Source organism: Scyliorhinus canicula, chromosome 5 (assembly GCF_902713615.1).
Source record: "Scyliorhinus canicula chromosome 5, sScyCan1.1, whole genome shotgun sequence".
NCBI lineage: Eukaryota > Metazoa > Chordata > Chondrichthyes > Carcharhiniformes > Scyliorhinidae > Scyliorhinus > Scyliorhinus canicula.
In genome coordinates, this window is record NC_052150.1 from 206,205,841 (window position 1) to 206,220,865 (window position 15,025).

General features: G+C 40.2%; 1 protein-coding gene across 2 annotated transcripts in view; it reads right to left on the minus strand.

The window, feature by feature from the left end:
* Positions 1–251: 251 nt before the first annotated feature.
* rbm33a (RNA binding motif protein 33a) overlaps positions 252–15,025 on the minus strand; it is a 256,149-nt gene continuing 241,375 nt past the window's right edge. For both annotated transcript variants that reach the window (XM_038798392.1, XM_038798391.1), the window contains 2 exons: positions 13,508–13,596; positions 252–8,225 (listed from right to left, as the gene is read on the minus strand). In XM_038798392.1, the coding sequence (XP_038654320.1) occupies positions 8,174–8,225; positions 13,508–13,596 (141 nt within the window). In that variant the 3' untranslated portion in view covers positions 252–8,173. The remainder of the gene's footprint in view (positions 8,226–13,507; positions 13,597–15,025) is intronic.

Below are 15,025 nucleotides of genomic sequence, written 5' to 3' on the forward strand. Positions count from 1 at the left end.
GAGAATGTGCAAACTCCACATGGACAGTGATCCAGAGCCGGGAGCGAACCTGGGACCTCAGCGCCATGAGGCAGCAATGCTAACCACTGCGCCACCGTGCTGCCCCATGCTCTATGAAACTTTATGGTGAGAAATAAAAGCTGAATGAGGAAGAGATATCTGTTCTGTGTGACATTGTCGCTTGAACTGGCCAGCTCGCAGAGAATTGTATGAATGTCTGTGCTCTAACAAGATGACAAAAAAAGTCAAGATTATTTTGAGAAGTTTTTATTATCAAACTATTCTAATTCACAATTCAGCAGTATTAATACAATTCATTTTAAAGTCAACATTTTAAAATAGTCAAAATATTAAAATTAAAAATCTTATTCACTGCACAAATTAGAAATAAAAAATTCAAACATAATGAAAGCATTTATAAAATGTAATACAATAATACATTTGAAGCATGTGACAACTCCAAATCCATTCATCAGCAATTAGAAACCCTTACATTAAGTACTCTAATATAATATCACAGTATCAATATGTTTAAGCTGCTGTAACTCCTAAGAGAATCTACTTAAACCTCAAATGTAAACTCAGGTTAGGAAGGATCAACTTCAGTGATAGATATAACTTTGAATACAACAACCCTTGTGCTCAGTTTTCATGTGTCGAATTGCTAAACTGATAATCGTTTCTACCACCGAAAACAGTGGCAAGAGAAAGGCAATCCCTCTATATTCCTCGTGTGCGCTTAAACTGTAAGAAAAACAGCAAGTTAGTGACATACATTAGGAATATCTTAACATACATTTGACAAGCTTGCATGGCTATGGGTCATCTCCTCCACGAACCGCCTGGAACAAACGTAATTAGTAAATACGTAAGCTTATCATAGATAAACAAGGCATTACCAAATGCTGAACCACTCGAGGGGTCTTTGTCAAGGACTGAAAACAGAAGTTACTGTGTCCTACAGACCAACAGAGCCCTTTGTCTCAACCATTTAACAGGGAATACATGCAATTAGTTGTGAACCTGCCTTACTGTAGTGCAAAAAATTACAACAGATCTCAATAATAAATTTAAACACTGCTCATTGTTACACTAACAACTGTGAAACTCACTCCCTAACAGCAATATAGAACTGAATTGTTCAGTGACAAATGAACCGCCAACTAAAAACCAGAAAATACACATACATGTACAGCTCCCTCCCCCAACCCTCGTGTGAAAGACGAGCATGAAAGCATTTTCTGAAATATATGCACACTTTATTGCAGCAAGAAATGAAAATACTGAGCACATCGTATCAGGAAGTACCAAATAGATTTCCATAGCAGTGAAGAAACAATTAAAAAAAGATACGGCATTCAATTCCCTGTGGAAGAAACAACGGTAATTCAAGCAAAATATAACATCCAAATGGAAGAAGCTCAGAATACTGCATCTGTAAGGAGGGAAATCTGTTAAAACTGCATCTCCAACGCCAGCTGACACTTCTCGTTTCCTACAATAAAACACATTTCTGAATGATGTTAGACATTTAAACCATTGTTAATACAATCCAATACCAGGCAATATCCATTTCCCTGCTAACTCTTAGTCCAGGCTTGGAAAGAACACGCATGGGGACATGGTTTAAAATGGCAATTTTTGACCTAGTAGCATTTCCTAAGATGCTTTGGGGGGGGGGGGGGGAAATGATGAATCATAATGACATAACTTCTTCAGCTGCTTTTAGCATCTCACAAACTTACTGGGTAATCACTGTTACTTCATACTAATGAGCTTCATTTTCATGCCACACATACTTAGTGATTATCAAAAAAACCCAATGAATTTCTAAGTGATGAGGACAAATCTTTGCAATTCCGCAACTTATTGAATTGGTTAAATTGCCTACTGTAGACACCAACTGTAATGTTAAAACATAGAAAACCATCAACTAAGCTCCCCGGCAGTAATTTTTGAAACTAGTTGCAAAGGAACTGGCAATTCTATTTATTTTTCCAACTATTCTGCCTTGCTATCAAATTGCAGCAATCTAAGAAGTCAAATATTGATGTAAGTGGAGGAAAATGGTAACTGTGAGTACAATGAGTCAGGCAAAAAATATTGCAAAAAAAAATATTTTTCAACTCGTGTTTATCCTGTTTGGGTCGTATTAATAAAATCATTTTTCCCCAGAGCAACGGCAGTTCACTGTAGAATGCCAGATAGCAAACGCATTCAGAAATATGGTACCATAATTACAGAAAACTAAAGATGCAACAATTTAAAATAAATGTAATTATCCTGACATATCAGGAAAGGGATTTCTTTTCAGCATTTCGCCACCGTGAGGCGAGTGTTTTTACACAGGAACACTGCAGTTTTTAGGTGGTTACAATGTACACTTACTCTGAAGTTAACCCCAAATCCCTTTATTCTGAAGTTCGGAACGTATATGAAAATCTTGATTACCGATGCAAAGCTACCCAAATACAACTGCTCCGCAGCAGATGAAAATATCAGCGTCGCTGGTTTAGACACGGAGCCTGTTATTCGTAATGCTTTTTTTTAGTGGAAAGCCTGGGTCAATAGTTTCAGGAACAAAACAGCATAAAAGCTGATGTTACAACACAACTGATCCTTCCCAACTGTGTTCTATACAGCGCTCTGATAAAAGCTACACCAAGATTCAATGTGAATCAGTTTGTTCATAAACACTTGCAATATGGCGGTCACAATTTCCAGTACCAACCTAGTCGGCAATTAAAAGTTAATCTTATACAAAACCTTTCAGATTCTTAAGATTTGAACCACATATACCACAGCAATGCTTAATAATTAATTACCCACTGGATATTATCTAATGAACCAGTTTAAAGTATAAACAAAATGAATAATAATTGTATAGACTCTTTAAGCTCTGATGCTTAAAGTAAATGTAGTGCATATTTTTTTCAAGTTTAGGGAAGGAACATACTTCCTCATCTCGCACTAATAAATATAGTTCTGCATCAAAGCAACTATTTTGAACTTGGCCTACTTAAAAAATAAGAGGATAAAATGTTATCTTCTATTAATTTTAAAATGCCAGTTATAAACAGTGGACAGAAAGCAACAGAAAAAAGATTATTAATGGCCGTGGAAAAAAATTGTTATTTCTAAAGCACCAACATGTAGTATAAAAGGGACGATGAATCCTACTAAAATGTCTGACTTGTTGTACAGCTTTAACACCAGGGCTGTATAACAGCTCAACAAACATTAAACCTTTTGAGCCACAGAGTGACCAAGTCTTGATCTCTTTACCTTTTATATAAATGTTAATAGGATTTCTATTCTAAAAGTGCAGGAAATAACACAATATATAAATAAATCTGTGAAATGAGTAAGTGAAGCCAAATTGAAAACAAATAAAGCAATACCACATAAATAAAGCAAGACAAACTTGGACAATGCCACACTAAGGAACATCAGAAGTGCAAAAGCGGCACCAGCAACAGTACTAAACTAGCAAGGAATATCGTTTAGGTTTTAAAATATCTCAGAGCTGATTTTTAATTCCAACTATTTGACAAGATATTCACAATCTAATCAAAAACCTAATACGCACAGCACTTGCTGACAGGCAGAGGTATTAAAGGTATTGAACTAAAAGGGGGCACGTGGTTACTCCTCTTCCTTTAGCTTTACATCTTAACTCTTCAATTAGGGGCAATGCTAGTTTTGGTCAATTTGAATTTCCACAAAGACGACAGCGTAATTCATATCCAGATCGACAGGATTTTTACCCACTCTAAGAAGTCTAATTAGTTTATTATCTATCTTTTCATGTTTTGTGCAGCAGGTTCGGAGGTGTGGGGAAGACATGACAATTATAGTAATAAGTTCAGTGAGAATCTTCTTTTTATAGGTGACGTTTTTGACTGGTGCCTTTCAAGAATCTAGTTAAGACTCCTCCAAAATTCCAACTAACTATTCAACTATTGAACAAATAACTGAGGAATGAATACATTTTCCTTTCACAGCTGTTAACTGCAGCTATTTATAATACACTTTATGTCTTAAATCAAGGAGACGGTACATGGGAATGGGAACATCCTTTGTGTTTTGGGTGGAGGGGGAGCATTGGTAAGAGCTCTTCCCACATTTTCTACATACAGCATTTTAAAATTTCTCCCCAACTAACTCTTGCGTATAATGGGTGATCCACAATGTGTCAAACATTTTAAGTTACAGTAGCAGCAAGCATATGTTGGGAGTAAAAATTGGCTCAGAGCATGTTTTATGAACCATTGTGTTACACGTTCTCAAAACTAGCAGGAACTGTGGTCTACATTTTAAAATTGGCATCAGGAACTCAGCTGACATGGTTTACAACACAAATCCACAGTCCCCATCAGTAAAGAAACAGCATGACTCAATGTTTCTTCGAGCACGTCATAAAAGCCATTAATTCTGTGACATTAGGTTACTGCTTCTATAGTCATAAAATGTTGGTTATCCTAACACCTCAAGACCACCAGCAATTTTACAATACTGTATGTAGGAGACCTAAAAATGGACAATTATATACATTTCGAGCACTCTCTCTACAAAGATGAACCCCCCTTTAAACTGGCAAGATGCATCCGGACTGAGCACTGACAAATACAAAGTTATACTTTCTACAATGTTTCGGGCAACCGATTTAGAAGCTACATAATGCAAACACAATGCCAGTAAACCTTCAGAAAATAAAGTAATCCAAATCATTGTATATTAAAACTCAGCTTTAACATAGTCAACTTTGTGTTTAAACCACCGTGCACCCCACTACTCACACAAGGGCTTTATTGCATGAGGGGTTTAAAAAATATATTTGGCTCCACATACACACAGAGGAGTTTGTAAAGTATCACCCCTGAGTAAGAAGACCCGTGTAAATAAACAGGAGAAAGTACATATGGAAGAACTGTGATCTTTATAAAAATGTATTAATACACAGGATGTCTTGTTTCAGGTCAATAAGTCATTGCATCCAATAAACTTTGAAATAAAATACATGGAAAAAACAGTCAACTTCAGAAATAATTAGCTAATGTACAACGTCTAAAAAGTAGATGAACACCACGAATGATGACGTGAAAGCATTTTGCACTACTTACATGCTGTCATACAAATGTTTCTTTGCAGTTTAAGTGAAACCAACTAAAGTGCAGTGAACAACTTTGATGATGGTTGCAGCACATCTTCCCCTATACACCTACAGTTCAACCATACTTATGTCCTTAATGACATATCCTATCCTGTCATCTATTTCTCCTAGCAACATGGCCACTGCCATTAATCAATGACTACTATATAAACTGGAAAACCTCCTCTCTCAAAAGTTGCTGCTTCAATAATGCAAATAATATTATATAATATATATAAATATATATATTATATTATATACCAGCCATATATAGTGTTGCTGGGAATACGCACGAGTCGTAACCCATTTGGTTTTCCAAATGGAAGATGTTAGAATTGTTAACATCAAAGGGAAACAAATGTCTGACTCATGAGTTTTACGCACACATCAAACTCAAATAAATGAGAAAAAAAAGGCCAACAACCCTTACCATTTGTAATACATTTCAATCCATCTCTATGTGATCATGATACAATCAAATTGTTCCTCATCTAGCAAGGACTGGCACCGACAGCTCCATTAAGCCCAGGCAAGGTTCTACTTCAGTCTGTGGCGGGCCTGATAAAACTAAAATGAAAATCTGCATGATACTTTCAATCCTTGCCCCAACTCAGGATTCAGCATCCTATACAAAAAAGACAGCTTGAACGCAAGTTCAATTTATTTCTAGTTCTACAACCCCACCTCCTATCTTTGGAAATTTCCTACTGTTTATTCTTTTTTGTAGGTCTGCATTGTCAGTGATAAACCTCCAATGTCAAGTGTAAGATACTGCATTTCACAACCACAAATCAGCATTAACAGAAAAGGTAGTTAAAGTACTGATCTATTCTATGAAAGCAATTAAAAATCCTCAATGAGCTGCAACCTCTGACAAATCTTGGACTGAATCAATGAATCGGAAACATTTTGCTCTCCTATAATTGTTGGATAGTTTCATTAAATGGGAATGCATAGGGCAAACTCTCTCAAAGAATGCATTAAAATCTTCGTACTATAAAGACCCATATATTTTTCCACCTCATAGCAAGTCAGATATCAGATCCCCTTTGACTATCAAATCTGCCATGACAGTTTCAACAGCTGTACTCAAGTTAAATACTAATTTGAATGTTGATTCGGTCAAACAAAAGTTGACTTAATTGCGCAATTTGCTTCTGCACAGGATGATCGAGGTGCAGATGATACAACTAGATGAATACTGCAACTCAAAGTATTAATTCTCAGTCTTCTGAACAGGAAGAAAATTACTCCTCTTTGTACAAATATACTTAATAAAACATATTCTGAGATACGGACTTGGAGAGGTCTATGCAGCACACACTTAGAAAAAAACTAAAACCATTCTCTCTTCTTCCCTCCACAAGCCCCAACCAAAAAAATGCCTCGAGAAACAAATGCATTTCTGAAGGTCTTTCAGATTTCATTGTCATCAGCAAGAAGCAGAGGTCCATCTGCTTTGGCAGTCTGGTGGTTGGATAATTCCACCAGTAGATCCAAGACGTGAAACTGAGCAAGTCAGGAGTCACCATCGCCTGTGGCAGTGAAACATTTGTTTATTCAGATGGCTGGAATTCAGCAGATATGATGATTAAAAAAAGTCACTAACCAGCAGACAGGCGAATGAAAACCTGATTCTGGTGTTTAATGTATATCAACGTCTGTTAGAACTCAGCACGGTTTATAATACTTAAATACGAAATAAAAACGTTTCACAGTCAGTAATAGATTACTACCACCACAGCAATGAATGCTCTACGGTACAACCGTGGACAAAATACTCAAAAACACAGCAGAAAGCCTAGAGAACTCCTTCGTTCAAACACAATCTCATGGTCTATTATGTGGAGCAAACCAACTGCAGATTAGCATTTGGTAATGTAACAGGACTCTCATTCTGCTACTGCTCTGGTAGTCCTCACATAATGTCTGTACTTGAATCTATCCGTAGCACTACACTAGTTTGCACCCTTGTTTACCACTCAAGTAGCATAGATAGCTTTTTTCCAGATGATCAGTTACTTAGGGATATTTAACACAAAGGCAAGGCCTTCAGGATAATTTTGCCTAGAATAGGCTAAAAATCTTCATATTTTACTTCTAAATTACATAGTTTGTGACATTTCATTGCTTGTCGAACAATCTGAAGGGATCGGAATGGGTTTTTGTAGTGTCTCGTTTTTTTCATTTCAAGTCATTTTTTGTTCAAATGATGCCTTTCATTAAGATTAATAATGTGCATCCCAATGACAGAATAGATTGGTACTATTTTCAACTTTTTTCCCGGTGAAACTTTTGCTAGAGAACAAAAATAGCATCCCAATCGACAACAATCAGGCAAGCCCCCTCATCAAATACACTGCCTTCAAATTTCTTTCCAGCATTATAAATCTTGTGGTTCAGCATCTTTCGAAAGGTGCAAAACAATGGCCTAATTTGAAATTGAAACTCAAGTCATCAGCATGCATTTCTCAATGCAATTCTGAGTTCCTTTCAGCTAATTCTTACTTTAGAAGGGCAAAATGATGCACTATTTTGAAGCTAGCCATGCTATAGATACAAAATAGTTTGAACGGGGCCTATATTTAGCACCTAAATATAAACCTGCAAGGAAAGTCTGCAGCAACCATTATCTAGTGTTATTCACCATTAAAGTCCTCTATTACGTTTGATAAGTAGCTGTCCAACTACTACAGTGCCTACTTCAGTCACTGTTCACAGTTAAGTCGTTCTTTTGTGGTATTTTGAATCCACAGAGGTGTTTTTGCCAAAGACTTTGTTCCATTTGGTGACAACAAACAATAAACATGTAGAAACAAGAGTACAAACATAGTCTTCTTCAATGGCATCACATCCTTCATCCCACACTGGACCTGGGCCAACTCCTTTGGTTTCACCAATTTAACAGCATTCGCAGTGGCTAGAAATTGATCGTCTGATAGTTCTGCCATTTCATATCTTCATTTGACTTGATCGGAGCTTCTGCACGGGAACGAAGCTTTGTTTTCAATCAAAGAATAATCATTCATCCATGATCAGTGCCACATTGATATGAGACAGATCTATCATGTGCCTGCAAAATGTGCAAGGAAAAAGTAATGCAAAACAATCAAAAGGTTTCTTGGGTTAGAATAAAATGCAAGTAAAATTTGTCTCAAAGATTGACAAATGTTGCGAATATCACTCCCGTTGATTTGGAATTATTTTTACATGTTACGATTGAACATGAAATGACACAAATGAAAGCCCAGGTACCCCCAGGATTTGAAGCCCTAGTTTGTTGTACCTTTTACAAAGCAAAAGACTCAAAGGCGCAGGTCGGACAGTGAAAAATTGAGAGGTTAGAGATGACCAAACACATCGTCAAAGAGATAAGTTTCATGTCAACTTCTGATGGTGCGAGATATGTGGTAATTCAAGGGGTTAGGAAGACATCATGCAGGGGAATTATAACTGATAACTATGCTGTTAATGAAGGAACAGAGGCAGGAGTTGCAAGAAAGAGATAAACTGTGATTATATAATCTCAGAATATTGTAAAGGACTTCATTAAGAAGGAATTACTTTTGTGATGTAATCTAATGTTCATCAGACGATAAGAAACAGAAGAGGGTCATTCAGCCCAAGCCTACTCTATCATTCAATATGACCATGTTGATCTGATTGGGACCTTAACTCCACTTTAGACTTCCCCCATAACCTGCGACTCCTTTGTCAATCAGAAATCTGTCTAAACTGAGCATTGAATATATTAAATGGCCTTCATTGCTCTCTGATGAAGAGAATTCCAAAATCTCATGGCCCTCAGAAAACAATCCTCCCCATTTCCATTTTAGGGGCAGCACAGTGGTTAGCACTGTTGCTTCAAAGCACCAGGGACCCGGGTTCAATTCCCGGCTTGGGCCACTGTCTGTGCGGACTCAGCACGTTCTCCCCATACCTGCGTGGGTTTCATCCGGGTGCTCCGGTTTCCTCCCACAAGTCCTGAAAAACATGTGGTTAGGTGATTTGGACATTCTGAATTCTCCCTCAGTGTACACGAACAGGTGCCGTAGTATAGCAACTAGGAGATTTTCACAGTAACTTTATTGCAGTGTTAATGTCAGCCTACTCGTGGCATCAATAAAGATTATCAAATGGGAGACACTCCTATTTTTAGGTTGTTCCTCGTAGTTCTAGGTTGGAAACAATGTCTCAGCATTTATTCTGTAAAGCCCTTCAAAATTCTCCACGTTTCATTCAAATCACCTCTCCTGTTTCGAAACTCCAACCTTTCCTCTGAAGACAAACCCTTCATCTCAAGAATCACTCTGGTCAACTTTCTCTGAACTGCTTCCAACACAGGTATATCCATCCTTAAGTAGAACAAAATGCACATAGTACTATAGGTGCTGTTCCACCAATGCCCAGAATAACTGCAGTAAAACTTCCCTACTTTTATATTACATCCCTCTTGTATTTAACGGCAACTTCCCACTTAGTTTCTTCATTACATACTGCCGCTGCATGCTAACCTTCTGTGATTCATACAAGGACACCCAGATCCCTCTGTACTGCAGCATGCTACAGACTCTCTGCATTTCAATAATATTCTGCTATTAGTTGATTTGTTAACAGATAAAAGGCCGTGTTCTGCCCGATAACATGTGATGATTGGATCTGATCCAACTGAAATGGTTCAGAGACCTAAGGAGTTTCAATTTCGCTTTGGCAGCATTGAGGGAAGGCCCACTCTCTTTCCACTCTGTTTTTCTCCAGAAAGACTGTGTTTCTGACCTGGCAGAAAGCCTTGATGAATCGGTTTACAAGAGAACCATTACACTCTGTGCAGGTAAGGTTCAGGATTTGGTAACTCTCTCCAGAAATATCCAGGTAACTCTCACTAAAGGACCACTGTGAGAACTACTCTCTGTGTAGAAAAGGCTGGCATGAACTGACCAATTCTTTCTCAAGCAAAGGCAGAGGCCTGAAAGCAAAGTTTGATTCAAAGCAAGAGGCCTCTCCAGGAGAAGCTGCGAGTAATATTGCTGAACAGCGAGGAAGTTCATTGCAGGCTATACACTAGAGATTTTAATCCACAAGCACACAGTGAACCACAATTTGAAGCAAAGAGTCTTTTCTCTCTCATTTACATTTCCCCCCTCCCTGCCCCCCCCCCCCCCCCCCCCCCCCCCACCTCTGTGTTTGTCTGTGTGTATGTATAGAGAGGGCAGGGGAGGCAAGTTACAGTAGGAGTTAGGTGCTTATGAATATTTAACCAACTGTATCCCTTACATATTTCACTTTTAATCTTGTTATAAATAAACAGTAATTGTGTTTCAACTTGCAAACCATGTGACTCTAATTATTGGGCAGCCAAGGGCCAAAGATGCCGGAAAGTTTTATAAGAATTATTAGTTAATTCAGGTGTGTTGTGACTCCGGGGATGTGGCGCTGGAAATGACCATGCACTTGCCTATGGTGGCATAACAAGCACCTCATCAAATGCCGGTTGAAAATTTAAATACACCTCATCAATTGGTTCCCCTTTATCCACCCTGCTTGAATTTCTCAAACAAGGTTTCTCTTTCACAAAACAATGTTGACTCTGACCAAAATGCATTAAAAAACAATTTAAGTGTCCTTCCGCTACCTCCTTAACAATAGATTATAGTATTATTTTGATGTGAATAGGATGAAGAAAGTTTTGGAATGATTTTCAAATGAATAAGAGCAATGAAGTTTCACGAAGAACTCAGGGGTCAGTAACTGTAGCACTTGGAATGGATGATGGCAACAGAAGTCTACACAAATTAGAGTTTGTGTTATTGGCTATGAGCATTTTAGCCAGTGCAGAAGGAAGCCATTCAGTCCATCGAGTCTTCACCGACCCTTTGAATGAGCACTCTACCCATGTCTACTCACCCCTGGACACCAAGGGGCAATTTATCATGTCCATTCCACCAACCTCACCTATCTTTCGACTGTGGGAGAAAACCAGAGGAAACCCACGCAGAACGTACATACTCGTTAATATCAGTGACCCAAGGTGAGAATTGAACCCGGGTCTCTGTGCTGTGAGGCAGCAGTGCCAACCACTGTGCTGTGGTGGTGGTTTGGGGGGGGGGGGGGGGGGGAAGAAGAGAAAAGAGAGTGACACAGGCAGACAGAGACAGGCAGACAGAGAGAGAGACAGAGAGAGAGAGACAGAGAGAGAGAGAGAGAGAGAGAGAGAGAGAGAGAGAGAGAGGAGAGAGAGAGAGAGAGAGAGAATTTTAACATTTGGGTTCCTTAACACCCTGCTGGCCAGCTATGAGAGGGGCAAGTTGTGGAGGTGGGCATAGAGATAATTCAGCAGAGTTCCACAGGCTTGAGGCTGTGCAGATTACCCCTGCACCTGAAGCCTTTGGAACCTCCACTTGTTCTTCTGCAGGTTTTGTATGTCAGAGCAACCACAGTGGTAGTGTGATACAGTAGGTCATTAAAATTGGCTCTGGACCCTCTCTGAGAGATAGGACCCGGTTACCACATTAAAGTGGTACAGTAGTCCCCCGTTATACCGCGCTCCGCAATACCGCGGTTCGCGATATACCGCGGGGGGGCTTATGGACCCCAACTGTCAGTTGTGTCAATTTCAGCGGCCGGCTCACTTTGATCTGGAGAGGGAAGCTGCTCTCTCACTGAAACAATCAGCCGGCCGCTGAAATTGACACTGCTGGCTGCTCTCTCCCTCCAATCAGAAACATTAAAACTTAAAAGTTGGATTGGAGGGAGAGAGCAGCCAGCAGTGTCAATTTCAGCGGCCGGCTGATTGTTTCAGTGAGAGAGCAGCTTCCCTCTCCGGATCAAAATGAGCCGGCCGCTGAAATTGACACTGCCCGCTGCTCTCTCCCTCCAATCCAACTTTTAAGTTTTAATGTTTCTGATTGGAGGGAGAGAGCAGCCGGCAGTGTCAATTTCAGCGGCCAGCTCACTTTGATCCGGAGAGGGAAGCTGCTCTCTCACTGAAGCAATCAGCCAGCCGCTGAAATTGACACTGCTGGCTGCTCTCTCCCTCCAATCAGTACCCCAGCAGCCACAGCCTGTACCTCAGCAGCCACGGCCTGCACCCCAGCAGCCACGGCCTGTACCCCAGCAGCCACAGCCTGAACCCCAGCAGCCACAGTACCCCAGCAGCCACAGCCTGAAGCCCAGCAGCCACGGCCTGTACCCCAGGAGCCACAGCCTGTACCCCAGGAGCCACAGCCTGTACCCCAGGAGCCACAGCCTGTACCCCAGGAGCCACAGCCTGTACCCCAGGAGCCACAGCCTGTACCCCAGGAGCCACAGCCTGTACCCCAGGAGCCACAGCCTGTACCCCAGGAGCCACAGCCTGTACCCCAGGAGCCACAGCCTGTACCCCAGGAGCCACAGCCTGTACCCCAGGAGCCACAGCCTGTACCCCAGGAGCCACAGCCTGAACCCCAGCTACAGAGGGGAGGGGCGATGTGAGACCATGCTGGTCTTGCAGAGGCCCGTATGACCTCCTCCTGTGTTCTCTGCTCTCTCCCTCCAATCAGCCGGCAGTGTCAATTTCAGCAGCCAGCTCACTTTGATCCGGAGAGGGAAGCTGCTCTCTCACTGAAACAATCAGCCGGCCGCTGAAATTGACACTGCCGGCTGCTCTCTCCCTCCAATCAGAAACATTAAAACTTAAAAGTTGGATTGGAGGGAGAGAGCAGCGGGCAGTGTCAATTTCAGCGGCCGGCTGATTGTTTCAGTGAGAGAGCAGCTTCCCTCTCCGGATCAAAGTGAGCCGGCCGCTGAAATTGACACTGTTTTAATTAGATCCACGATGGGGGTTTTAAATTTATTTAAAAATCTATGCTAGCGCTTCCCATTGTGAGTCTACGGGGGTCTGACCTCTCCCCCCGCCCCCTGTAGACTCACAAGGGGAAGCGCTAGCATAGATTTTTAAATAAATTTAAAACCCCCATCATGGATATCCGCGGCTCGGTTGCAACGCGGGTGGCTGTCTTGGACCCCAACACCCGCGTTATAAAGGGGGACTACTGTACTGGATTGACTCTCAGTTAGAAGGAGTTGAAATTCTTACTCTAGTGTTTATTTTAATATCAGGCACATAAAAAGTTGTCATTATCTTGTACACAGCTTACAAAGTAATAACTAAAGAATATTACTTTCCAATAACAGAACAAGATAATTTAGGAATAAGCTATCCGGCAAATTAAATTCAAACCTACATTTTATACGAACATAAAATTCATTCCACCTGGCTTGTATGTTTCATTGCTAAACTTGACTGAATTTTATGAAGTACATTTTCTGAAAATTGACCTTTCCAATAATACTAAAAGAGCAGTGATAGATATTTACCTGTGGAATTTCTGCTGAAATGCTGAAGCATGGGCAGGTTCCTTGAATTTTGCAATGGCCTTTCGTTGCTCTCGCATCATTTTGAAGTCCTGCAATAACATTTTAAGAATGCATAAGCAAGGTGTTTTGTAGTAGTTGTAATCTTGGAAAAAGGTGGTGGAAGGAGATTCTGCAGTAATTTTTAAAAGGAAATTGGTTAAATACTTGTAGAATTATTTTGTTTTAAAGAGCAAAGCAGCGATGCTAATTGGACAGTTGTACCAAAGAGCACAAACACAATTTTCTGTGCTGTACCAGTATGTGATTCTATAATATGACAATTCATATTCATTCACTTCCAGCTAAATGGCAACAGAACAAACCCCATATAACTTAAATGATCAAAATTGTGCTAATTACAAGCTGGTAAGGACTGGTATCACTAGTCCAAGACAAAAATCCCGAAGACGTGCTTGTTAGGTGAATTGGACATTCTGAATTTTCCCTCGGTGTACCCAAACAGGCATGGGAGTTTGGCAACAAAGGGATTTTCACAGTAACTTCACTGCAGTGTTTACATAAGCCTACGTGTGACACTAATAAAGATTATTAAATTACTGGCATCCAAAATAAAGCACATTTCAGTCAGCCCAGAATGTAAAACATTTTACTCATTCATCAAGCTATCCTTACTATTAATTTTTGCTCCCACTTACATCTATTTCTCTTAAACTTTTCAATAATGATATTTTCCATATTCATCTTGGGTGCCTCAAGTATTTTTTCCCCACAATGGATTGTTTGAATACCTGGTATTATGTTATGGATGAATCAGAAATTTTTAGAGCTCAATTCAAAGATCAAAATCATGCTGGTTCAACTCTCATCAGAAATTCAGCCTCTAACGTTTCCTCCCCATCTTCAAATTCCATCCCCTGGAGATACTCAGGTTGAGCCCAATCATGCACAATTTCAGTGCCGTTTGACCAAAAAAAGTTTAAAACCTCACACTTTATTTTAATAATCTTTATTGTCACAAGTAGGCTTACATTAACATGGCAATTAAGTTACTGTGAAAAGCCCCTTGTCCACCTCTAACATTACATCAATTGGATCCATCCTTATTTTCTCCACACCTTGCACCATCCCACACCTCCAGCCCGGCATCCAGTCTGTATGACTGTTCTTTTCATTTTGATCAGAGCACCATCACAGTACATCCTGACTTCATCCTCAGCTGATGTCCAAGAAAGAAATCCAGTTGGTTTTGAATGCGGATGTTCAGGCTCTGAATAATGCCTCAATTTCTGCCTTAGGTGAAATGATTGGCAGACTAGAGTTTAATGCTGGATATTGGAGGTTAGGTGGATTGACCATGATAAATTGCCCTTAGTGTCCTAAATTGCCCTTAGTGTTGGGTCGGGTTACTGGGTTATGGGGATAGGGTGGAGGTGTTGACCTTGGTAGGGTGCTCTTTCCAAGAGCCGGTGCAGACTCGATGGGCCGAATGGCCTCCTTCTGCACTGTAAATTCTATGAT